Here is a 27,606-nt window from a genome sequence, read left to right on the forward strand (position 1 = left end):
CCCCCCCCCTCCCCCTTAATTAGTAGGAGGGGAGGTTATCTCCTGGAGGTTATCTCCTACTAAGTACGATTATTGAAAGAGATATGGTTCACTGGTTTTGTAGTGTCTTGACCAGCGGCTCCTATTAACTCTTTTATTCCCTTATTAAGAATGTTTGTGAGCCCAAGCAGGGAGCTCACACAGAGCACCAGCAGCGGCCCTCTGAGTGTTATCAGGGTTGTAAAGACGATAAGGATTAGCCTTTATCAGCGGCAGAGCAGGGGTGACTGAGTCTGTGGATTGTTAAGTATTCGCTTCTCAAGCTAACCTCTGTTCTATGGAGTAGTCGGCATGGAGCGGCTCCCTGTCTTCATGACTCTGAAGATCAAGCTGCTGCTGTGTTCAGCGTGGGAGAATGGGGAGGGGGGGGGGGTGAGAGGAGCAGCCAATGGCAGGGCAGCCCGGGGGATACTATGACCAATCAGCAGTCTCCTCTCTAATAGAGCTCTATACTGTGCAGAGCTCTGTTATTAGATTGAAATCTCGTTCTTCTTAAAGCGGCAGATCAGCAGAGGGTCTGGGCGCAAATGGCGACAAGACTACAAAGTCTTGTCGCTATTTTGCAATTCTAAGTCGCATTGGCGACCATTTTGGTCGCCATCTGGAGCCCTGCATTGGTTTTCATTTTTTGGGCGATTGTCTTATGCGGGATGAGGTGATTGGTATCATTTTGGTGTACATATGACTTTTTGATCACTTGACATTACGGATTTTGTAAGGTGAGGTGACAAAAAATGACTGTTCTTGCACTGTTTTCATTTATTTATTTTTTACAGCATTCACCTGACAGTTGAGATCATGCAGGATTTTTATAGAGCTGGAGGTTACGGACACGGCAATACCTTATATATTTATGTATTTTTATTTTTTAAAAGTTTTGCACAGTAAAAACATTTTACTGTTTTTGTGTTGCCATTTTCTGAGAACCATATTTTTATTTTTTAAATAATGGTCTTACATAGGGTCTCATTTTTTTGGGGGGGGGGGTGAAGTGACAGTTTGATTGGTACCATTTTGGGGTACATACGACTTTTTGATCGTGGGTATTACACTTTTTGTGAGGCAAGGTGACCAAGGTTTTGGCACTTTATTTTTTTATAACTGTTTTCACCTGGCGGGGTGGACCATGTGAAGACACAGAAGCAGAGACACCCAATTTGTCTATTTTTCTTTTATTTCCTTTTTTTTTTTTTTTTTTTTTTACAATTTTCTATTACTTTTTTTATTACGTAATAAAAAAACGTATTTTGTCCCACTGTGGGACTTCAACTTTTGGGGCTCTGATCCTCTCTACTATACAGTTTCTGTAGAAGGCAGCCATCGGGTCCCCTTCACCACAGTGCATGGACCGCATCACAGCATACATAGGGTTAAAGCGCCTGCATATACAGTAGGGGTACAGCTGTTAAGTGACTGCCAGGCCCCTGCTGCTGATCGAGCGGGCGCAGCTCCTCCACCCACACGATCAGCATGCGGTACCTGTACAAATCCCAGCATGCTCCAATAGCTGTAGGCTGTCCAGGGATTATGGAGGTTGTAGTTTTGCAACAGCTGGAGGGCCGCAGGTTGCGCATCCCTGCATTAAGATATTTGGCATTTGCTCTTTTTTTTCTTCTAGAAACAGCAACACATCTGTCTATAGGGTGCTTTTGATAGAGCAGTTAAAGGAGTTATCTGCTTTTTTGTTACTGATGATCAATCGTTTGGATAGGTCATCAGCAGCTGATTGGCGGGGTCCGATACCTTGTACCCCTGACAATCAGCTGTTTGAGAAGGCAGCTGCATTCATAGTAGCTCTGCGACCACCTCAGCAGTAATATACCATAAATCTCCCTATATACAGTTACAGCGCTTCTTCCTGCATCGGCAGTAGTGAGCTCTTACCATTCACTGCACAGCACGCCGGGAGCACAGGAGAAGAGCTCACTAACTGGCCACGCTTATCAGTGAGCAAGAACTGTGTAAATATATATTTAAATTTAAAACATATTAGTCTACTTTTCCCAGACTGCGAGGGAGCGGTGAGAGTAGATCTCCCATTCCAGCCAGTCATCCTAGTCAGCACAGCACTGTGCTGTTAGGAAGACAGATATCCCTTAGCAACCCTCATTTGAGAGAGTGCTGCTAAGGGATATTCCTGCTCTGGTCCCTATTATGGTTAGCATGGTGTGCTTTCCGCATCTTTTAAGGCCCATTGAAATGAATGGGTCCGCATATGGTCGCCTGAATGAGCCCTAAACCGTAGTGTGCTTGAACTTGAAATCTTGATGAAGAGTAACTCAGAGTTTGTCTAGGCTGGCAGCAACGAGAATAAATTACATTTTAGGGCATGCAAAGAATGGTAGTAAAACAGTCATAAGTTTTTATAACCATATTTAGTACATATGGTTTGCATACATCATTAATATATTTATGCATCACATTTATTCTTATGTTGGATTGGGGCTAAAGCTAAAACCTCCCTGAACTATTCGAACCACATAAAATGTCATACTAAGCCCTCCTATTATGTTTTGCTAATATAGGAGACTGGCTATTCTTATACCAGATGCTCCTTGAATTCAGAACAATGGGGAGGGAGGGGAGATTTAGCAATATTCACGCTTTCTACACCAGTACTGATATCCCCTGCATTGTTGGAGGATGCACCACATTGATGACGAGACGCAGGCCTTATAATTAATCAGGCTCATCCTCCAGCAGTCTGTGCGCCTAACAGAAATATATGATAGATCTGAGCGGACATAGATTTCTGGCTTAATTTGCACAAGAAAACTGGTGTAAATGAAGATATAAATTTGTCTCTGCTGTTGGTCACACCCCTTTCATCCCCTTGCTACACTCCCTTTTGGAAAAGTGGCGGAAAAAGAGGCACTTGCAACTTTTCAAAAAGTCACATTTAAAGTGAACCTTTCACCTGCATTTCACTTAATAAACTATCAAAAGAACCTTATAGATCATCCTCATTGTGTTATCATACAGTCTTGTCCCGCTTTTCTGCCATGTATGTGCATGAAAAAAATCGCCTTATAAAGTACTCTTCTCCAGCTCCACAAGTCACGATAGAAGTCAAGGGGGTAGCCCTTCCCTCACTCCAGGCTGTAACTCCCCTGCCCTAACCCCGCCTCTATGCAGTCTAATTGACACCCGGCTCAATCGCCGGGACCGCGCTTGTACAGGCAGCGCATGCGCCGTTGGCCTCAGTAGCAGCGCGATCCCGTCTATCACGCGGACTCAAGCGCGATCCTGACAGGATGAAGTGGAATTCGATCCTGTGAGAAAAATCTCCCCTGGGTGTTCTGTATTCTTGTTTATGTTGGCCAACATAATTTCCTACGTTGATTAGACACCCTGAGATGAAGTTCACATGAGGTTCCTATGCAACCTACATTGTTTACTGGATTTTTGTACAAAATAAGGAGTATTTATAAAAAGTAAGGAAAATGTCAACAGTACATAAAGCAAAATGTCAATACTAGAGATGAGCGAATCGAAGATGAAGTGGAATTCGATACTAATTTCAGGAAAAATTTGATTTGCAACGAATGCGAATTTCCTCGTACTTTGTGGTAACTAGGGCTGCAACAGTATCGAATAATTGGCTGATTTGTTGCTATGCGGGCGGCAGCGTGTAAAACTTACTAGTACACTTCGTAGCAGGCAGGAGGCCGGGCAGGAGGCAGTGTAACTCACGTCACGCGCCTGCTCCTCCCACTTTATGAATTAAGGCGCAGGCGCATGACGTAGTGAGTTACACTGCTGCCACTGCCCGTCCTCCTGCGATAGTTTAATACTAGTAAGTTAGGGTCTGGAGTGATTTTGCACTATAAGTAGTTTAACATCCCCTACTTGATAGATATGATTAGGTGAGCGGGGCCCCACTGCTATTACAAAACCGAAATGCCAGCCCCAGCCCCACCCCTGTATTGGGGGTCATTCACAATGACTACACAGGGACACTGTTATTTGGGGGGGATGCCCCCATAACAGTGCCAGACATCCAAAGATCCCCCCCCCCCCATAACAGTGCCATCCACAGTCCCCCCCCCAGGTAATCAGGATGCAATAGTAGTAGGGAGGAGTACGAGTCTTGGAGATTGAATGTGCAATAAATTATAAGCTGTACATCCACACCGTCGGAACGTCTCTTATCTGCAACAGGTAACATAGCGTGTAAGAAGAGAGCTAGCCTAAGCCTAAGCTAGCCTAAGCTAGCCTAAGAGAGCTAGCCTATATCCTTCTGGAGGCCATATCTCCAGAAGGATATAGATACTCTAGAGAGAGTTCAGAGAAGAGCTACTAAACTAGTACATGGATTGCAGGATAAAACTTACCAGGAAAGGTTAAAAGACCTTAATATGTATAGCTTGGAAGAAAGAAGAGACCGAGGGGATATGATAGAAACTTTTAAATACATAAAGGGAATCAACTCGGTAAAGGAGGAGAGCATATTTAAAAGAAGAAAAACTACCACAAGAGGACACAGTTTTAAATTAGAGGGGCAAAGGTTTAAAAGTAATATAAGGAAGTATTACTTTACTGAGAGGGTAGTGGATGCATGGAATAGCCTTCCTGCAGAAGTGGTAGCTGCAAATACAGTGAAGGAGTTTAAGCATGCATGGGATAGGCATAAGGCCATCCTTCATATAAGATAGGGCCGGGGCTATTCATAGGATTCAGATATATTGGGCAGACTAGATGGGCCAAATGGTTCTTATCTGCCGACACATTCTATGTTTCTATGTTTCTATAAGCCTTGACCATGTGGACATGTTGTATTTTTTACACTGTAATGCAAAATTTTTATAATTATGCAAGTCCTAAAATTGTTTTAATATGGCCTTTGAACATATTAAAATCATATTGAATCATATAAACCCTTTTTTGGCGTTTTGGTGTTTTTCCCGATTAATCAATGAAATTATCAATAACTAATCGATTATTCAAATAATAGTTAGTGGTAACGAATCGCTATTTTTCCTAAAATGGCGGCTACGTGTATGAGGACATGGGGCAAGGAACTCTGGTAAGGCGGGATGACCCATAATGCAATGCATGCAGCCAATCAGCAGTCAGCCCTGTGATGTCACAGCCCTATGAATACTGTGGCCATCTTGGATTCAGACATTTTCAAGCGTTCGGAGTGTAGGGACTGATGTGAGAAGCCGCTAGGGACAGCAATAGGAAAAACCTCATTGTGACAACAAAAAAAACCCCTGAAAAAACGGTTTATAACTGCAGGGAAAGGATAGGGAGGAATCATTTCACGGCATCTTAGTGCAGGGAGAGACGTCAGAATGCGCTAGGGACAGTGCTATAAAAGCAATTTACAAGTGAAGGGAAATATTATTTGGGGATCCAAATAGCTATTATACAGCTCTGTCATTCCAGCAATTTGTTCTTGGGGTGCAAGTGCCATGTTGAAAAGCCTTTAGTGGCTTATAGCTGTGGAAAAAGAAAAATATATACGCAGTTCATTTCTGCAGTTATATGTGGTGAAAGCGTTTAGTGCCGTATTTCAGTACTAAAAGATAAAAATATACGCACTTCACTGTTGCAGTTATTTGCGGAAAAAGAGTTTAGTGGCCTATTCAGTACAAAAATAAAAATATATATGCACTCACTGTTGCAGTTATTAACCAAGACCTGTCCTAGGTTGCTAGTATAGCTTATATGTGTATACAGCTAATCCTGCTAATAACCTTGATACATTTCCTATGTTTTGTGTTGGGGACAAAAGCAGATTTACTGTGACATCATGTTTTGGATGTCATATACCGAATTTTTCGCCCTGTCTCTCTCCCTCCCTCACCCCCCCTGAGCGCCCCCCCCCTCCCCCCCCCCAAAATGGGAGGAAAATGGCAGTGGGTCTTATGGGGCGAAGGCTGCCATTTTTACACAGATAAACCGCCGACTGCAAGCTGCACAGTGCGGCCGGCGTGTATATTACCGAGGGGGGAGGAGGGGCTGAGGGCCGGCCTTTAGTTTTGTAATGGCAGCGGGGCTCACTGTATTAATGGTATCTGTAACTGCAGGCAGGCAATGGTTAACTATACATATGTTCAATCCAGCACTGAGCAGCCTGTACTTACGATCATAGCAGGCTGGAGGCTGGGCGGGCACTGGCAGCGTAACTTCCTACGTCACGTGCATGCTCCGACCACTTTATGAATGAAGCAGGCGGCGCAGGCACGTGACGTAGGAAATTAAGCTGCCACATATCTATAGTTAACCATTGCCTGCCTGCAGTTACAGATACCATTAATATAGTGAGCAGGGCCCGGTGCAATAGAATACAGTGTCTGCACCGGGCCCCGCTGCCATTACAAAACTAAAGGCCGGCCCTCAGCCCCTCCTCCCCCCTCGGTAATATACACGCCGGCCGCACTGTGCAGCTTGCGGTCGGCGGTTTATCGGTGTAAAAATGGCAGCCTTCACCCCATAAGACCCACTGCCATTTTCCTCCCACTTGGGGAAGGGGGGGGGGGGGGGGGAGTATGAGAGTATTTCTTATTAAAATTTGGTATATGACATCCAAAACATGATGTCACAGGAGGGAGAGTATGCCTCAGTAGTGAAGCAATCCTAGAGAAACATTATTTGCCGCATAGCATCATCCTTACCAATACATACATATATAGGCCGGTATTGCACTGGTATGCTAAGATAGAGTCCAAGTATGTGAAGATATGGGGAGTGCACCCCCGACTGACACTGCAGTTGCAGCAAATATGCTTCAGAACTAACAGGGAAAAGTTAAGTTTTACTATCTTGGGACAAGTGAGGTTATTAGCCTAAATAGGCTTTATTTCTGGTAATTTGTATAAGCCCTTCCCAGATAGGGTCATGTTTGTTTATTGTGAGTCTACCATCTTAATCATACCGCCATTTTGTGATATCTTTTCAACACGTGTTTTGTACATGGACTATCTGCTGCGGAGACTGCTATATATGATGAAAAGTTGAAGTTAATAAAGAAGTTATTTGAAGCATTTGGTGTGCTCTTTAACCTACTGTTTCCATAGAACGGCGCTAGAGGAATTACAGAGTAATAGACAGTCTGATTAGACAAAGTCAGATATCAAAATTATTCTAATGCCACAGCGCAAAAGGCACTTCATAGTGCTGTGCCTGCCACAGTGAAAGCCTTTAGTGGCCTATTTCAGTACAAAAATAAAAATATATTCTCAGTTCACTTCTGCAGTTATATGTGTTGAAAGCGTTTAGTGGCCTATTTCAGTACAAGAAGATAAATATATACGCATTTCACAGTTGCAGTTATTTGTGGAGAAAGCGTTTAGTGGCCTATTTCAGTACAAAAAGAAAAATATATTTATCGCTTTTAGGGGTGTTTTAATTTAGGCTACTTTCACACTTGCGCTTGATCGGATCCGTTCTGAACGGATGCGATCATATTAATGCAGACGGAGGCTCCGTTCAGTACGGATCCGTCTGCATTAATAACTTAGAAAAATTTCTAAGTGCGCAAGTAGCCTGAGCGGATCTGTTCAGACTTTCAATCTAAAGTCAATGGGGGACGGATCCGCTTGAAGATTGAGCCATATGGTGTCATCTTCAAGCGGATCCGTTCCCATTGACTTACATTGTAAGTCTGGACGGATCCGCACGCCTCCGCACGGCCAGGTGGACAGCTGAACGCTGCAAGCAGCGTTCAGCTGTCCGCCTGGCTGTGCGGAGTCGAGCGGAGCGGAGGCTGAACGCCGCCAGACTGATGCAGTCTGAGAGGATCCGCATCCATTCAGACTGCATCAGGGCTGGACGGAAGCGTTCTGCTCCGCTCGTGAGCTCCTTCAAACGAAGCTCACGAGCGGACAGCAGAACGCTAGTGTGAAAGTAGCCTTATTTAGTTCGGCTAAAAGTATGTCAGACAGAGAAGTGCCAGGCCTTGCACAGAGGAGTGGCAGAGGCCTAAATTTTTCTGGCGTAAGCAAAGGTCGCAGCAGAGAAAGGGGGAGTGGCAGCAGAAGTCACAGAGACAGGCCCGAGCTCCCGGTGTCATCTAGCAGTGGTGTCTTGACCAGCAACCCAGCGGTTCTTGATTAGTTAACTCTGTCATCCACATCATCCCAAGTGGCATCAAACACAACCCTTAGTTGGCATGGCCCAGGAGCAGGCCTTGTGCCCTCATCTGTCCTCAACCTGCCTCTGTATTTTGCTGTTCCCTCAGCCACAGAAGTATTCTATGCTGTGGGCTCAGCTCAACTATACAGAGAGGACGAGCTACTAGAGGACAGTCAGCAGCTACTGCCCAGCCAAGATTTGGAGGAGACATCTGCTGCTTCCTCCGCTAGGCAGGCAAGTAGTGATGAGGAGAGTGGCGTGGGAGGTGGTGTTGCGAGCGGTCAGGCTCCTGACCCAGAGACCGTTGAGGAGGACATCAGAAACGTGCAGACACTACTTACTCATGATGAAGCCAAATCGCACTTGGGAGCCGGGTATAGAAGGGGCTTCATCATGATCAGGAGAAAAGGGTGGCAGCTTGCTTGTGAGGCAGCGGCTGAGCGAGCAAGGTGGCAGCATGGCTGGGAGTCAGCAGGGTGGCAGCAGTGGGAGATCGGGAGCCAAACGTGCCCGTGGTAGACCACCCCTGTTTCGCAGCTGCCTACCTGCCCGGGAAGTAGTGGTGCAGGGGTTCACAGAGGCAGCGACAATAGCAGTCAGTCAGTGCGAACTGTTGGGGGGAGGACCGCCGGAGGAGGTCAACATGACCATATGTAAAATATGTGGGCAGAATCTGAAGAGTGGCCAGGGTGCCAATGTTGGAACCACAGCCCTGCGTCAACATATGCAACGTCACCATAAAGTGGCCTGGGAGAACCGTGGCTTCTATGTGGTGGTGCAGCCTGCCGCAGCAACCACTGCATCACCCAGTTTCATCCAGTGAAGGATCCCCCACCTCAGCCGAAGGGAGCAGTCTGTCATTCCCATCTTCTGCTGGTCCAGATGCTCCTACTCCTCGTCGGTCATTCCATCAGCAATCGATGACCGAAGCAACTGCCAAGAGACAGCAGTATGCGTGCACTAATCCAACGGTGCAGAAGCTGAATGTGCTCCTGGCCAAGTTGCTGGTGCTGCAGTCCCTCCCGTTCCAAGTGGTGGACTCTGCACCTTTCAGAGAACTGATGACTTGTGCCAAACTGAGGTGTCCCAAGCAGTCATTTCTTTGAGAAAAAGGCAGTACCAGCACTGCACAAATATGTAGAACAGGAGGTGGGCCATTCCTTGAGCCTGTCGGTGTCTGCCAAACTGCACGGCAGCGCCGACATGTGGAGCTCTAACTACGGTCAGGGACAATACATGTCCTTTACAGCCCACTGGGTGAATGTGGTTCCTGCACAGCCACACCAGCAACTTGGCCAGGACACACTGCTTCCGCCTACACGTTGTCAAGCCGTTTGTCCTGCGACAATGTCCGCCTCTGCCTCCTCATCCTCAACCATGTCCTCAAAATCGGAACCATGGTGACCGACAACGGGAGGAACATTTTGTCGGCGCTGCGTAAAGGAGGGCTGAGCCCTGCATGGCACACATGTTCAATCTGGTTGTCAAGCGGTTCCTGAAGTCTTCCACCCATCTGCAAGACATCCTAAAAACGGCCAGAAAACTTTGCATGCAATTCAGCCACTCGTACACCACAAACAACACCCTCCTTGAGCTGCAGCGGCAGAACGGCATTCCCCAACATAGGCTAATATGCGACAGTTCCACCCGTTGGAATTCCACCTCCATATGTTGGACTGACTATACGAACAGAGAAAGGCCATTCATGATTTCTTAATGATCCAAAAGGATAGGAGTACTCCCCTGTGTAACTTCGATGTCAGGCAGTGGCAGCTCATGCATGACACCTGCGTTTGCTTAGGCCCTTTGAGGATGCCACGCTATTTGTCAACCGCTAGGACTATGGGATGAATGTCATTCCACTGCTTCATGTCCTGGAACAGACGGTGGTAACAGTGGCTGGTCAGGGACAGGAGATGTGGTGTCTAGATCTGTAGAGCCCTCTGGGGGCTGAACTGGAAGAGGAGGGGGAGGAGGACATTGGAGCACAGGCAACGTGTAGAGAAATGGGTGTTTTTTCTACTCAGCTGACAGGAGAGGAGAAGCAGCCAGAGGAGCTACAGGGCGATGAGGAAGACTAGACAGAGGACCCAGACACACTGTGGCAATATGCAGTGGAGATGGAGGCAGGGAGTCTCTCTGAGTCACTTGCACAAATGGCCCGATGCATGCTCACTTGCTTGCGTAGTGACAGCCCAATTGTCACCATTCAGCAGAGGGATGACTTCTGGTTCTCCATCTTCTTGGACCCTCGCTACCGGTCCAAAATGGGGGCTTTTTGTTTTTATACACACACTGAGAAGGAGGACAAACTGAACTACTACAGGGACATACTATGTAGTCAGTTGGCCGCTGTCTATCTGCACCACCGTCTATCCTCTCGCAGGTCTGACCCGGGGGGGGGGGGGGGGGGGGCCTCTGTGCTCACGGTCCACTGCCATGGCTGCTAGTAAGGGATGGGATGGCAGGAGCAGTACCAGCTCCATCAGCAGCAGCCTGAGTCTACAGTCGCTGATTAGTAGCTTTCTTCACCCGCATAGGGAAGAAACTACTCACCAGCAGTAGTATGTAGACCTGGAGCAGGACCTGAACCAGCAGGTGGTGGCATACTTGGACAGCACCCTGTTAACCCACATTGAAGATCCGCTAGACTACTGGGCAGCCACCTGGATTTGTGGCCGCAACTAGCAGAGTTTGCCCTGGAAAAGCTGTCCTGCCCGGCTAGTAGAGTGGCATCAGAGGAGGTGTTTAGTGGGGCAGGGGCCATAGTTACCCCAGGGAGAACGCACCTGTCTACCCAAAATGTGGAGAGACTGACCTTTGTCAAGATGAATCAGGCGTGGATCAGCCAGGATTTCCACAAACCAGTGACTGATGCATCTGATTAGATTATCCATGCCGCCTCACCCAAACCTTGAATAAAAGAGACCGGTTTCTTCTGCTCCGATGCTGCTATCCTCCTGATGCCACACATCTGAAGTAAAGTGCTCCGTCTTTCACCCACCTTCGTCAGCGGGTACTGGTATTGCCACCCACCGCCCCACTCTATCACCAATGTGGTATCCTCCTGATGCTGCTGCCATCTTCACACTATGTCACCTTGCCACTCTGTGGTATCCTGATGCTGCTGCCACATCCACACTATGTAACATAATAACATAGTAGATAAGGCCAAAAAAGACATTTGTCCATCCAGTTCGGCCTGTTATCCTGCAAGTTGATCCAGAGGAAGGCAAAAAATAATAAAAAAAATGTGAGGTAGAAGCCAATTTTCCCAACTTAAGGGGAAAAGAAATTCCTTCCCGACTCCATTCAGGCAATCAGATAACTCCCTGGATCAACAACCCCTCTCTACTAGCTATAGCCTCTAATATTATTACACACGAGAAATACATCTAGGCCCCTCTTGAACTCTTAGTGAAATCAATATCACCACCTCCTCAGGCAGAGAGTTCCATACTCTCACGGCTCTTACTGTAAATAATCCTCTTCTATGTTTGTGTACAAACCTTCTTTCCTCGAGGCGCAGAGGATGTCCACTTGTCACAGTCACAGTCCTGGGGATAAATAGATGATGGGAGAGATCTCTGTACTAACCCATGATATATTTATATATAGTAATTAAATCTCCCTCTCGTCTTTCTTCTAAAGTGAATAACCGCAATTTTGATAATCTTTCAGGGTACTGTAATTCCCTCATTCCCATAATTACTTTAGTTGCCCTCCTCTGAAGCCTGTCCAGCTCTGCTATGGCTGCCTACTTCACAGGAGCCCAGAACTGTACAGTCGTGGCCAAAAGTTTTGAGAATTACATAAAGTTGCTGCTTAAGTTTTTATAATAGCAATTTGCATATACTCCAGAATGTTATGAAGAGTGATCAGGTGAATTGCATAGTCCTTCTTTGCCATAAAAATTAACTTAATCCGAAAAAAAACCTTTCCACTTCATTTCATTGCTGTCATTAAAGGACCTGCTGAGATCATCTCAGTAATAGTCTTGTTAACTCAGGTGAGAATGTTGACGAGCACAAGGCTGGAGATCATTATGTGAGACTGATTGGGTTAAAATGGCAGACTTGACCTGTTAAAAGGAGGGCGATGCTTGAAATCATTGTTCTTCCATTGTTAACCATGGTGACCTGCAAAGAAACGCGTGCAGCCATCATTGCGTTGCATAAAAATGGCTTCACAGTCAAGGATATTGTGGCTACTAAGATTGCACCTCAATCAACAATTTATAGGATCATCAAGAACTTCAAGGAAAGAGGTTCAATTCTTGTTAAGAAGGCTTCAGGGCGTCCAAGAAAGTCCAGCAAGCGCCAGGATCGTCTCCTAAAGAGGATTCAGCTGCGGGATCGGAGTGCCACCAGTGCAGAGCTTGCTCAGGTATGGCAGCAGGCAGGTGTGAGCGCATCTACACGCACAGTGAGGCGAAGACTTTTGGAAGATGGCCTGGTGTCAAGAAGGGCAGCAAATAAAGCCACTTCTCTCCAAACAAAACATCAGGGACAGATTGATCTTCTGCAGAAAATATTGTGAATAGACTGCTGAGGACTGGGGCAAAGTCATATTCTCTGATGAAGCCTCTTTCCGATTGTTTGGGGCATCAGGAAAAAGGCTTGTCTGGAGAAGAAAAGGTGAGCGCTACCATCAGTCCTGTGTCATGCCAACAGTAAAGCATCCTGAGACCATTCATGTGTGGGGTTGCTTCTCATCCAACGGATTGGGGTCACTCACAATTTTTCCCAAAAACACAGCCATGAATAAAGAATGGTACCAAAACACCCTCCAACAGCAACTTCTTCCAACAATCCAACAACAGTTTGGTGAAGAACAATGCATTTTCCAGCACGATGGAGCACCGTGCCATAAGGCAAAAGTGATAACTAAGTGGCTCGGGGACCAAAACGTTGACATTTTGGGTCCATTGCCTGGAAACTCCCCAGATCTTAATCCCATTGAGAACTTGTGGTTAATGCTCAAGAGGAGGGTGGACAAACAAAAACCCACTAATTCTGACAAACTCCAAGAAGTGATTATGAAAGAATGGGTTGCTATCAGTCAGGAATTGTCTCAGAAGTTGATTGAGAGCATGCCCAGTCGAATTGCAGAGGTCCTGAAAAAGAAGGGCCAACAAAAGCAAATACTGACTCTTTGCATAAATGTCATGTAATTGTCAATAAAAGCCTTTGAAACGTATGAAGTGCGTGTAATTAGATTTCACTACATCACAGAAACAACTGAAACAAAGATCTAACTAAGAGCAGTTTAGCAGCAAACTTTGTGAAAACTAATATTTGTGTCATTCTCAAAACTTTTGGCCACGACTGTACACAGTACTCCATGTGTGGTCTGACCAGTGATTTGTTTTTTTAAATCAGATAATTTTTTATTATCATTTTTTTTCATTTTCATCATCAAATGACAGTCAAATCAAATATTCACTCATCAAAAAGACATCAGGTACAAAGGATAAGTGCACAAAATATCACATAAGCACAATGTACATAATATACATCCTAAGACCGTAAGACATTGTAGAAATTTACACAATGGGTCTAGACTTTTACTTATCTATTCTTTCCCCCTCAACGAACATCCCTGTAAACACCCCCCTCCCCTCCCTTCCCCAACCGTCCAAGAGCAGGACATCATTGCAATGGGAGTATAACTACCTCCTAAGTCTTTTTCTCCTCATCATATCGGCACCTGATCCACTAATTTTGATATATAATACAGGCAATGAGCCCCAATGAACTATGCTCCCATACAGTTATGGAACACATTCCACGGTCACACATCACACATCAGACACCAACAAATGTACACCACACACTTCACAAATCACCAGGTCATACACAGACACCTCCCCAGATCAGCCTTATCGGGCACCCAGAACACTCCTTGTTAATGCTAACCAAGAACTACAGCATCCTGACCTATCTATCCAGTTACCCCAAATAGCCTCAAATTTAGTCAAGCATTTTCTTTTCTGGTACACACCCCTCTCAAGGCGCACTACCGACCAGTGATTTGTAAAGTGGCAGGACTATGTTCTCATCACGGGCATCTATGCCCCTTTTGATGCAACCCATTATCTTATTGGCCTTGGCAGCAGCTGCCTAACACTGTTTTTTACAGCTTAGTTTGCTGTTCACTAAAATTCCTAGATCCTTTTTAATGTCAGTGTTACCCAGTGTTTTACCATTTAGTATGTCACCTTGCCACTCTGAGGTATCCTGATGCTGCTGCCATATCCACACTATATCACCTTGCCACTCTGTGGTATCCTTCTGATGCTGCTGCTGTTGCCACCTCCAGACTCGGTCATTGTGCCACTCGGTGGCCTCCTCATACTGCTGCCAACTCCAGACCCTGTGATTGGGCCACTCTGTGGTCTCCTCACGCTGCTTCCACCTCACCACCATGTCATAGGTGTGCTCTGTAGAGTTCTCATGCTGTACCCACCCTCCCCACTTCATGACTGGGCCACTATTTGGCCTGGCTGACATCATCATTTATTTGACATTTCTTCTGATCTGTCAGAAGGAAGGAAAAATGAGACGCACAACGGATCCTGTCTGTGTAGCAGCGGTAAGGCCTGTATGGACCCATCAGAATTGTCTTACGATTTGGTAGCCGTGGGTGGGTACAAAACACAGAAGACATGCAAATATTCTATTCGCGTGTCATCTCTGTTTTAGATCCACTCATGTTTTTTTGGGCATTAGCAATACTGATGGATTATTGAGCAAATGCTGACGAGTAAAGGTGTATGCTCCACAGACAGGGTCCGTTTTTTGTGGGTTATTGTCTGACAGATCAGAGGAAGGGCAAATTAATCAGTGATCTGTAGACATCTATGTGGAATCAGCTGACGACGGTGTAAAGGAGTGTGCTTCTTATTGGCGCTAACATCGACCTGTAAGGCTGAGTTCATACTTGAGTTATGTGGTCAGTTTTGGTCCCGTGACTGTCCAAATAAGTGAAGTGTGCAGTGATTCTAAGTGCGACCCCTGTCATTTGCATGCCATATGGACTCACAGTATTATTTCAATACCAAAGAAGACTCCATATCCATGTTACTGCAAGGCACAGTGTTCTACACCACTATAAAGGAAATAGTCGTTTTTTAACGCAATTCGCTGCGGATAAATTTGGAATTTCGCTCATCTCTAGTTAATACGTTTAACATAATGCAATGTTAGTAACTTACCCTATCTTTCTTTAGATTTGACAACTCCTCAATAATCACCTTCTGTTCTTTAAACTGTACGGGGGAAAAAAAAAAATTATTATAGAGATTATATATATATATATATATATATATACACACACACACACACACACACACACTATACACATAACTTGTGAATACAAGTTAGGCTAGTTTAACACTAGCGTTATTCAGATCCAACAGGTCATCCAGATCTCTCTGTATCCGCCAAAGATTAAGATAGACAAATCGCCAGGTCCAGATGGCATACACCAACATATCCTAAGAGAATTAAGTAATGTCATAGCCAGACCCTTATTTCTGATACTTAAGGACACTATACTGACAGGGGGTGTTCCACAGGATTGGCTCATAGCAAATATGGTGCCAATATTCAAAAAGGGTCCAAAAACAGAGCCCAGAAACTATAGGCCAGTAAGTTTAACATCTGTCGTGGGTAAACTGTTTGAAGGTTTTTAACCGCCTCCGTCCGCCTAACGCAGGATCGCGTTCCGGAGGCGGCTCACTCAGGCACAGTCACCCATCTATGAGTCATCTCGCAAGATGACGCTCACAGCCGGCCCACGCATGCGCATCGCGGGCCGGCAAAAGTTTCAGGACAAGTTCGTCATCAGCCTGCCAGCCAATGATCGTCGCTGGCAGGCTGATGATTTTCAATAAAACAAATCAGAAGCCATCTAACACATTATATTTATACAAGATAGATAAGGCGAGATAGACAAGACGGCAAATCATAATGAGGTGGTAATTATGGGGGACTTCAACTACCCAGATATAGACTGGGAAACTGAAACTTTTATATCTCATAAGGGAAACAGGTTCTTGGCAATAACCAAAGACAATTATCTCTCCCAACTGGTTCAGGACCCGACTAGAGGGACGGCCATACTGGACTTAGTATTAACCAATAGGCCTGACAGAACAACAGACGTGCAGGTTGGGGGACATCTGGGAAATAGTGACCATAAAGTAATAACCTTCCAATTATCATTCAAAAGAGCATTTCTACAGGGAGGAACAAAAATACCAAACTTCAAAAAAGCGAAATTTAAATAAAAATACAGCGACAAAATGGGATATCTTTAAAGAAACATCCTAAAATCTCATTGTGAGAGGTACATACCGTATGGGAATAAAAGGTTAAGGAACAAAAAGAAACCAATGTGGATAAATAGAACTGTAAAGAAAGCAATACATGAAACAGGAGGGTAGCACGGAAGCACTGAAAAACTATAAGGCCTCTTTCACACGGGCGTGAGTTTTTTTTGCCCGGATAAGAGCCCGCACGAGTGCAAAACATTGTCATGCGTTGCACTCGCGTGAGAAAAATCGCGCATGTTTGGTACCCAAACCCGAACTTCTTCACAGAAGTTCGGGCTTGGGATTGATGTTCTGAAGATTGTATTATTTTCCCTTATAACATGGTTATAAGGGAAAATAATAGCATTCTGAATACAGAATGCTTAGTATAATAGTGCTGGAAGGGTTAAAAATAATAAAAAAGTTAACTCACCTTCTTCTCTTGTTCGCGTAGATTCCGGTCTGTTCTTTAGCTGTGGACTGAATGACCTGAGGTGATGTCAGATCACATGCTCCAATCACATGGTCTATCACCATGGTGATGGAGCATGTGATCTGACGTCATCAAAGGTCCTTCAGCCCACAGCTAAAGAACAGACCGGCCTCTACGCGAACAAGAGGAGAAGGTGAGTTAACTTTTTTATTATTTTTAACCCTTCCAGCACTATTATACTATGCATTCTGTAGTCAGAATGCTATTATTTTCCCTTATAACCATGTTATAAGGGAAAATAATACAGTGAATAGACTGTCACCTAGAACCCATGCGTGAAAATCGCACCGCATCGGCACTTGCTTGCGGATGCATGCGATTTTCACGCAACCCCATTCATTTCTATAGGGCCTGCGTTACGTGAAAAACGCACAAAGAGGAGCATGCTGCGATTTTCACGCAACGCACAAGTGATGCGTGAAAATCACCGCTCGTGTGCACAGTCCCATAGAAATGAATGGGTCAGGATTCAGTGCGGGTGCAATGCGTTCACCGCACACATCGCACCCGCACGGAAAACTCGCCCGTGTGAAAGGGGCCTAAGGAAAAAAATAGAACATGTAAAAAACAAATAAAAGCAGCCAAACTAGAGACCGAGAGATTAATTGCCAAAGAGTAAAACTAACCCAATGTTCTTCAATTATATAAATGTTAAAAAGTATAAATCTGAAGGTGTCGGCCCTTTAAAGAGTAATGAGGGGGGAGTCGCAGAGAGCGACGAGGATAAAGCAAAGCTGTTAAATATTTTTTTCTCCAATGTATTCACTGAGGAAAATAAACTGTCAGATGACATTCAGAATGTAAAAATAAAATTCCCCATTAAAAGTGCCCTGTCTGACCCAGGAAGAAGTACATCAGCGACTTAAAAAGATTAAAATAGACAAAATCGCCAGACCCTTATTTCTGATATTTGCAGACTCTATACTGACAGGGAATGTCCCACAGGTTTGGCGCATGGCAAATGTGGTGCCAATATTCAAAAAGGGTCCAAAAACAGAGCCTGGAAACTATAGGCCGGTAAGTTTAACATCTGTTGTGGGTAAACTGTTTGAAGGTTTTCTGAGAGATGCTATCTTAGAGCATCTCAATGAAAATAAGCAAATAACGCTATATCAGCATGGCTTCGTGAGGGATCGGTCATGCTAAACTAATTTAATCAGTTTCTATGAGGAGGCAAGTTCTAGACTTGACAGCGGCGAATCAATGGATGTCGTATATCTGGACTTCTCCAAAGCATTTTACACTGTACCACATAAAAGGTTAGTATATAAAATTAGAAAGTCAGACTGGGAGAAAAAGTCTGTATGTGGATAAGTAACTGTCTCAATGATAGAAAACAGAGGGTGGTTATTAACGGTACACACTCAGATTGGGTCACTGTCACTAGTGGGGTACCTCAGGGGTCAGAATTCAGCCCTATTCTCTTCAATATATTTATTAATGATCTTGTAGAAGGCTTGCATAGTAAAGTATCAATTTTCACAGATGACACTAAACTGTGTAAAGTAATTTACACTGATGAGGACAGTATACTACTACAGAGGGATCTGGATAGATTGGAGGCTTGGGTAGATAAGTGGCAGATGAGGTTTAACACTGACAAATGTAAAGTTATGCACATGGGAAGGAATAATGCAAGTCACCCGTACATACTAAATGGTAAAACTCGGTAACACTGACATGGAAAAGAATCTAGGAATTTTAATAAACAGCAAATTAAGCTGCAAAAACCAGTGCCGGGCAGCTGCTGCCAAGGCCAATAAGATAATGGGTTGCATCAGAAGGGGCATAGATGCCCGTGATAAGAACATATTCCTACCACTTTACAAATCGCTAGTCTTACCACACATGGAGTACTGTGTACAGTTCTGGGCTCCTGTAAACGAGGCAGACATAGCAGAGCTGGAGAAGGTCCAGAGGAGGGAAACTAAGGTAATAACTGGAATGGGGCAACTACAGTACCCTGAAAGATTATCAAAGTTAGGGTTATTCACTTTAGAAAAAAGATGACTGAGGGGGAGATCTAATTAATATGTATAAATATATCAGGGGTCAGTACAGAGATCTATCCCATCATCTATTTATCCCCAGGACTGTGACTGTGACGAGGGGACATACTCTGCGTCTGGAGGAAAGAAGGTTTGCACACAAACATAGAAAAGGATTCTTTACGGTAAGAGCAATGAGACTATGGAACTCTCTGCCTGAGGAGGTGGTGATGGGGAGTACAATAAAGGAATTCAAGAGGGGCCTGGATGTATTTCTGGAGTGTAATATTACAGGATATAGCTTCTAGAGAGGGGTCGTTGATCCAGGGAGTTATTCTGATTGCCTGATTGGAGTTGGGAAGGAATTTTTAATTTCCCTAAAGTGGGGAAAATTGGCTTCTACCTCACAGGGTTTTTTTTTTTTTGCCTTCCTCTGGATCAACTTGCAGGATAACAGGCCGAACTGGATGGACAAATGTCTTTTTTCGGCCTTATGTACTATGTTACTAATGTGTTAAATGGCTGCTGTGCTCCTCTGCTGGTCCTTTTTGTCGGTTGGTTCAAGCAGAGGAGCACAGTTCACATTGAGTACACACCAACAGTACACTTAGCCCCAGATCATCTCCCATCACCCCAATTAACCCCTTGATCGCACCTGTCAATCACCTAATGAAAGGGAAAAAAGTGATCAGTGTAAACTGTCACTTTTTGTTTCCATTGGTATTGACTGTTAGGTTTTAGGATAGTTTATGCCCCTTGGTTAGGTAGTTAGCGATCATTTTGCGCCCACCCCACCGCAGTCACTGATTAGCGTATCACTAATCAGCATTTGTACTGTTATAGTATCTGTAAGTGATCAGAACTGATCACAGTCAGATCTATAATGGTATTAGTGTCACCTTAGCTCGCCCTCCACCCAAAATGCAGTGTTTGCCCGATCAGGCCTGATTGGTCGCCTACATGCGCGTTCACCCACGCCAGCCCCGCCGCAGTGACAATTTTTATTTATTTTTTTGATCACTGTACAATTACTTTACAATCGCTGCAGCGATAAAAAAAATCAGTTTTGATATTTTTTATCAATCGCAGCGGCCTCCGGTACTTCGCTAGCCTCCCATTTGTAAGACAGGCTTGCTTTTTTTTGTTGGGTAGTCTCAGGGAATACCCTCTAAATTTAGTAGTCCAAATGGCAAAAAAGGGGTATTCTTCTGAAGAGGCCTACAGACTTCTGTCCCAGCCGGATGAGAAATGAGAACCCTCATCTGACGAATCCAGCGGGTCAGAATATGAACCTGTAGAAAGCAGTGGCAGTCTGACCCAAAGTTCGGACAAGGAGGTTGAGGTCCCTGATACCACCAGGCGTACCCGGGCCCGTGTTGCTAGACCACAAGTTGCGCAGGATCCACTTCAAGGGCAGCAGAGTGGGGCTGGCGCTGTCGGATTACGTGGTGAGGCATACACCAGCAGCGCAGCCCATCCTGGACCTAGTATCAGCACTGCCGTAGAACATGGTGAAGTGGCGAGCACCAGAAGGGCAGTTGAAGCTGGTACAGTGGCAGGTGCAGTAGTTCCCCCATCGCAGCCACCGCACAGACAGGCCCATAGAGCCCCTAGAATCCCTGAGGTGCAGGCAAACCCTGATTGGCAGCCCCCAACTTCAGCCGCACCATTAGTTCCCCCTTTCACCGCCCAGTCTGGAGTTCGGGTTGAGACAGCTCAGATCGGTTCGGCACTGGGATTTTTTGAGCTGTTCTTGACTGCGGAGCTCTTGGACTTAGTCGTGGCAGAAACAAAATCGGTATGCCACTCAATTTATAGCCGCCAAACCGGGAAGCTTTTATGCCCAGTCTTTCCGGTGGAAACCCGTCCAAGTTTCCGAAATTAAAACTTTTCTGGGCCTTCTCCTCAACATGGGCCTAACCAAAAAGCATGAATTGCGGTCATATTGGTCCACGAACCCAATTCATCACATGCCCGTGTTCTCTGCTGCCATGTCCAGGGCACGATTTGAGGCCATCCTGTGTTTCCTGCACTTTAGCGACAACACCACCTCCCGTCCCAGAGGCAACCCAGCTTTTGACTGGCTCCACAAAATTCGGCCCCTCATAGACCACCTTAACACAAGGTGGTCTATGCAGACTTATATACCCCTAAGCAAAACATCTGCGTAGAGGAGTCCCTAATACATTTTACCGGGCGCCTTGGCTTCAAACAATACATCCCAAGCAAGCGCGCCCGGTATGGGGTCAAATTGTATAAGCTCTGTGAAAGGACCACAGGATATATCCACAAATTGGCTTTGGGCTGACGCCTGAGGTAGGAGGGAGCTGGCTTTGGGCTGACGCCTGAGGTAGGAGGGAGCTGGCTTTGGGCTGACGCCTGAGGTAGGAGGGAGCTGGCTTTGGGCTGACGCCTGAGGTAGGAGGGAGCTGGCTTTGGGCTGACGCCTGAGGTAGGAGGGAGCTGGCTTTGGGCTGACGCCTGAGGTAGGAGGGAGCTGGCTTTGGGCTGACGCCTGAGGTAGGAGGGAGCTGGCTTTGGGCTGACGCCTGAGGTAGGAGGGAGCTGGCTTTGGGCTGACGCCTGAGGTAGGAGGGAGCTGGCTTTGGGCTGACGCCTGAGGTAGGAGGGAGCTGGCTTTGGGCTGACGCCTGAGGTAGGAGGGAGCTGGCTTTGGGCTGACGCCTGAGGTAGGAGGGAGCTGGCTTTGGGCTGACGCCTGAGGTAGGAGGGAGCTGGCTTTGGGCTGACGCCTGAGGTAGGAGGGAGCTGGCTTTGGGCCGACGCCTGAGGTAGGAGGGAGCTGGCTTTGGGCTGACGCCTGGAGGTAGGAGGGAGCTGGCTTTGGGCTGACGCCTGGAGGTAGGAGGGAGCTGGCTTTGGGCTGACGCCTGGAGGTAGGAGGGAGCTGGCTTTGGGCTGACGCCTGAGGTAGGAGGGAGCTGGCTTTGGGCTGACGCCTGAGGTAGGAGGGAGCTGGCTTTTGGGCTGACGCCTGAGGTAGGAGGGAGCTGGCTTTGGGCTGACGCCTGAGGTAGGAGGGAGTTGGCTTTGGGCTGACGGAGGAGGGAGTTGGCTTTGGGCTGACGGAGGAGGGAGTTTTGCCTCACGGAGGAGGGAGTTGTGGATGATGTCTGAGGATGTCCTAATATGTATGCCTGGACAAAGGTAGTCTTCCCCCCACTGCTCTTGGCATCATTGTTTTCTAGGTTTGCTATTATTTGGGTTGAAGAGGAATCCTCTTCCTCACACACACCCCCTTGGGGTTGTTCCATCTACCCGATTTTCCCTTTGCCTCTTCCAATTATATTTAAAAAAAGTCCCTTTCCCTAGCTGACTTCCCCTTGTTCTGACCTAAAAATAGCACGAACAAGGAAGAGGATTTCCTCCAGTCTTTAGTAGCCTGCAGATACTCACATATACACACACCTTTTGACATCTAGACAGTAAAACTCAGCTTCTTTTATATTTTTGGGAATGAACAGAAGGAGGGAAGAACCATTTCCTGGGCCTTATTGAAGTTAGATACCACTTTCCGGAAAAAAAGATGGATCGTGCCTAAAACAAATTTTATCTACCTGAATGATAGTATAGGAGGGACTTATGGAGAGCAGCTGAAGTTCTCCTATCCTTCTGGCACAGGTAATGGCAACCAGAAAAATAAATTTCCAAGTCAGAATTTTAATAAACAAGGCATCCAGAGGTTGAAAGGATTGTTTAACTAAAGCTTGCAACACAATGCTATGATCCAAAGGAGGTCCTAAGCATTCTAGAAGGCAGACCCCTAAACACAGATTTACAGAAACTAACAATCCAAGGATGACAAGCTAACCTACTAGCACTGCCACCTGTACCTTCAATGTTCTCAGTGCTAGACCCTTAGCTACACCCATCTGGAAAAAGTCAAGAACCCTTGGGAGCTCAAGCTGACATATAGTAGAGAGACAAATTCCCAAGAATCTAAAAAATGCAGACCATGTTCTGGCATATATCCTGGCTGTTACTGGTTTCCTACTCATTTCAACATGGTAGAGATAACCAAATCTGATAACCACTTATCTACCAACTCAAAAGCCACGCCATCAAGTGGAGCCCTTTTATTGGGAGGTGAACAATTGGGCCCTGCATAAGAAGATCTAGAATCTCCGGAAGAACCCAGGGTTCTGCTACAGACAGGATCTTCAGCAGGAAAACCATGCTTGACAGGGCCAGAAAAGGGCAATGAGTATTACGGTACCTCTGCCCTCTCTACCCTTATCCTCCCAAAACCCTGGGAATAATCTGAAGATGGGGAAACGCATATAACCGCTCCTGGCTCCAAGGCTGAAGAAAGGGTCTAGTGTGCAAGAAAGGTCCGCTGGGGACAGGGAGAAACATTTCTCCATCTTCTTGTTCGCTCAGGTGGCAAACAAATCTATCGGTGGAATACCACAGAGCCGGAAGTCCTTGGAAAAAATGGACTTGATCCAGAGTCCGACGACTCAAATAATCTACTTTCCAACTGTCCAGCCTTCTCGAAGACTGCCATGGGTTCCTTCAAGTTGGAAGAACTGTCTGAGATCAGGCAATCCCACAAACCCTGAAGTAAAATTTCCCCATTTGAGCCCCCCAACCTGTTGGGCTGGCACCTGTAGGGATCACTAGGGGATTTTCAATTCTCCAAAGGAACACCCTGAGTTACAGTGCCCAGAGAAAGCCACCAATCTAGGGCCCGACACGTTTGAACTGAGACCAGAAACATTTTCTCCAAATCCCTCGCCTCACACAACCATGCTCTCAAGATTTCCCACTGAAGGGCTCTGCAATGCACCTGGGCCCACTGTACTGCCAAGATACAGGAATCCAGGGTTTCCAGGAATACCGACATCCCCTTTCTTATAGAAACTCAAGGGCTCTTTATTAGGGAGTGGACCACTGCTTTCTGGACTTTCACCAGAGTAAAAAAGGATCTCTGAACTTCTGAGTTTAACATTATCCCCAGGAAACAGTGTTCTTCTCGTTTAAGACCTATCTGAGGGATAACAAGATCTGCATCACCTGTTGAATCTGAAACAAACAGCTTTGACTTGAAGGAGCTACAATAAGAAAATTGTCCAAATACGGTATGAACAAGATGTCTTTTTCTCTTATATGTGCTGCCATCTATGAAACCCGCTTTGTAAATATTCTCAGGGACAGAAATTCCAAGGGGTAACACCTGGAATTGGAAATGTCTAAGTTGCTGCTGAAAATACAACGCCACTCTGAGGTACTTCTGGTGTCCCGGGAAAATTGGAAGATGATAATAGGCATCCTTGATGTGTTAAATTTGGTGTATCAATCTCACACTCTCTCATACTGGTCAATGGATGTTTAACATAGCACCTCATGACAAAGAACTCTGAGGATCTGGAAAAAAATAATTGTTGCTCAACATAAAGATAGCCTACACTTTAAGAAGATGGCCAACACCCTGAAACTGAGCTGCAGCACGGTGGCCAAGACCAAAGAAGCTGAGTGCTCAGCGTCATAACCAGAAGTTGTCAGAATTGCCATGTGAGTGCTGCAAGCATTGCTGCAGAGGTTAAAGGGGTGGGGTCAGCCTGTCAGTGTTTAGACCATACACCGCACACTGCATCAAATTGGTCTGCATGGCTGTCGTCCCAGAAGGAAGCCTCTTCTAAAGACGATGCACAAGAAAGCCTGCAAACAGTTTGCTGAAGACAAGCAGACTAAGGACATGGATTGCTGGAACCATGTCCTGTGGTCTGATAAGACCAAGATAAACTTATTTGATTCAGATTGTGTTAAGGGTGTGTGGTGGCAACTAGGTGAGTAGTACAAAGAGAAGTATGTCTTGCCTACAGTCAAGCATGGTGGTGGAAGTGTTATGGTTTGGGGGTGCATGAGTGCTGCCGTCTGTGGGAATACTACTATACAGTTCATTGAGGGTATCATGAATGCCAACATGTACTGTTATACTGAAGCAGAGCATGATCCCCTACCTTTGGAAACTGGACCGCAGGGCAGTATTTCAACATGATAACGACCCCCAGCACACCTCCAAGATGACCACTGTCTTGCTAAAGAAACTGAGGTGTGTTTGAGTTGTCGTTATGTTGGTAACTCAGATACATAATACGTAGGCGGCTCCGTTCGGGGCCTCTGTTGCAGACGAAAAAGCCTTACATGCAGGACTTTTATCTGGTAAAAAGACAGATCACAAATGGAAACTGAACAGATTCCTTCATAGTCAATGGGGACTGTTCAGCTTTGTTCCTGTCAGTTAGGCTGGGTTCACATCACAGTTTTGTTAAAGGAATCAGGGACTTTAGGGATTCCATCCTGAATTTCCGATAAATTATGAACTTGTTCAGGGCTTTTAAGTTTATAATCGTACGGACTGAGCCCTATTTTTTCTCTACCAGAAAAAGATTTGAATAGAACCCCTGTCCTAGCTGTGTTGATGGGACCCGTACTATCACATCCATCGCCAGAAGGCTTTGAATTCCTTGCAGAATCTTTTTGCGTATGTTGAAGGAATTTGGATTGGTAACAATGAAGCAGTTTGGGGGAGATGAAGTAAGTTCGATTCGGTATCCGAATTTTATGATGTCAGGGACCCAAGGGTTCAGGGTAATGGACTCCCAAGTCTGAAAAATGCCCAATTGAAAATAACGATTAAACTGAAACAGGCTGTTTTTCAGCTGATCCAAATTTTAGGACCACATGCCTTTAAAAGGCCAAATCTGTGCAAAGGTGTGGATTCATTGTCATTTAGTCACACGTGATGGCAAAGGCAAAAAAACTCCCTTTTCGAACGCGGTCGGGTTGTTGAACTGCATAAGCAGGGTCTCTCACAGCGAGAGGTGGGACGCAGTAATGCAGTCATTTGGAATTTCTTAAATGATCCTGAGGGTTATGGAACAAAAAAGTCAAGTGGAAGACCCCAAAAAATGTCATCAGCACTGAGCCGGAGGATCCAATTGGCTGTCCGTCAAGACACTGGACGATACTCAGCGCAAATTAAGGCCCTTACTGGTGCTGACTGCAGCCCCATAACCATCAGACGGCATCCGAGACTGAAGGGCTTCAAAAACAAAACGTATTCAAAGACCTCATCTCCTTGAACGCCACAGAACTGCTAGTTTGGACTTTGCAAGAGAGCACCAAACATGGGACATTCAAAAGTGGAAGAATTTTTTTTTAACCTTGATGGTCCTGATGGTTTCCAACGTTATTGGCATGACAAGCAGATCCCACCTGAGATGTTTTCTACGCACCACAGTGGAGGGGAGCACCATAATGGTCTGGGGTAGGGCTGCAGTAAACGAATATTTTTGTAATCGAGTATTCTATCGATTATATTTCTCGATTCATCGAGTAATCTAATAAGAAAAAGCTACTTAAAATAACGTACGTAATTAGGTATGTATAAAGTTATTGGTTTGAAGGGGTTAATAACTTTATACATGCCTAATGCCAAGGTGCTTCCATTAACCCCTCCAAACCAATAACTTTATACATGCCCATTGGGTTTGGAGGGGTTAATGGAAGCACCTTGGCATTAGGCATGTATAAAGTTATTGGTCTGAAGAGGTTAATGAAAGCACCTTGGAGGTGCCTTCATTAACCCCTCTCTAAACCAATAACTTTATACATGCCAAGGTGGTGCTTGCAGCCTCCATTAACCACTCTCTCTCCATCTGCCTCCCCCCAGCCTCTGATCTGCCTCTCCCCTCCCCCCAGCCTCTGATCTCCCTCCCCCCAGCCTCTGATCTCCCTCCCCCCAGCCTCTGATCTCCCTCCCCCCAGCCTCTGATCTCCCTCCCCCCAGCCTCTGATCTCCCTCCCCCCAGCCTCTGATCTCCCTCCCCCCAGCCTCTGATCTCCCTCCCCCCAGCCTCTGATCTCCCTCCCCCCAGCCTCTGATCTCCCTCCCCCCAGCCTCTGATCTCCCTCCCCCCAGCCTCTGATCTCCCTCCCCCCAGCCTCTGATCTCCCTCCCCCCAGCCTCTGATCTCCCTCCCCCCAGCCTCTGATCTCCCTCCCCCCAGCCTCTGATCTCCCTCCCCCCAGCCTCTGATCTCCCTCCCCCCAGCCTCTGATCTCCCTCCCCCCAGCCTCTGATCTCCCTCCCCCCAGCCTCTGATCTCCCTCCCCCAGCCTCTGATCTGCCTTCTGCCTCCCCCCTCCCCCCAGCCTCTGATCTCCCTCCCCCCTCCCCCCAGCCTCTGATCTCCCTCCCCCCTCCCCCCAGCCTCTGATCTGCCTCCCCCCAGCCTCTGATCTGCCTCCCCCCAGCCTCTGATCTGCCTCCCCCCAGCCTCTGATCTGCCTCCCCCCAGCCTCTGATCTGCCTCCCCCCCCCTCCTGATCTGCCTCCCCCCCCCTCCTGATCTGCCTCCCCCCCCCTCCTGATCTGCCTCCCCCCCCCCTCCCCCCAGCCTCTGATCTGCCCCCTCTGGTAACGCAACCCCCCCCCTCCCTCCCCAGTATTAATCATTGGTGGCAGTGTCAGTTCCGATCGGAGCCCCAGCAGTGTAATGCTGGGGCTCCGATCGGTTACCATGGGAGCCAGGACGCTGCTTAAGTCCTGGCTGCCATGGTATGTTAGTAGTGAGCAGAGAGCAGCGCATTATACTCACGTGCGCTGTGGCCGGCGGTCGCTCCTTCTCATAGGTCTGTGCGGCGCATTGCTAATGCTG

The 27,606-nt window shown here is 46.3% G+C and overlaps 1 protein-coding gene across 13 annotated transcripts in view; it reads right to left on the reverse strand.

Annotated features, from left to right (window-relative positions):
• Positions 1 to 27,606, reverse strand: part of LOC122945246 (asparagine synthetase domain-containing protein 1-like) — a 178,292-nt gene that overhangs the window by 133,104 nt on the left and 17,582 nt on the right. For all 13 annotated transcript variants that reach the window (XM_044304251.1, XM_044304253.1, XM_044304254.1 and 10 more), the window contains exon 2: positions 15,338 to 15,391. Coding sequence is in view for 8 of the 13 variants with exons in the window: in XM_044304260.1 (XP_044160195.1) it covers positions 15,338 to 15,391 (54 nt within the window). In the remaining 5 variants the exon portion in view is untranslated. The remainder of the gene's footprint in view (positions 1 to 15,337; positions 15,392 to 27,606) is intronic.

This window comes from Bufo gargarizans, chromosome 8 (genome assembly GCF_014858855.1).
Source record: "Bufo gargarizans isolate SCDJY-AF-19 chromosome 8, ASM1485885v1, whole genome shotgun sequence".
Taxonomy (NCBI): Eukaryota; Metazoa; Chordata; class Amphibia; order Anura; family Bufonidae; genus Bufo; species Bufo gargarizans.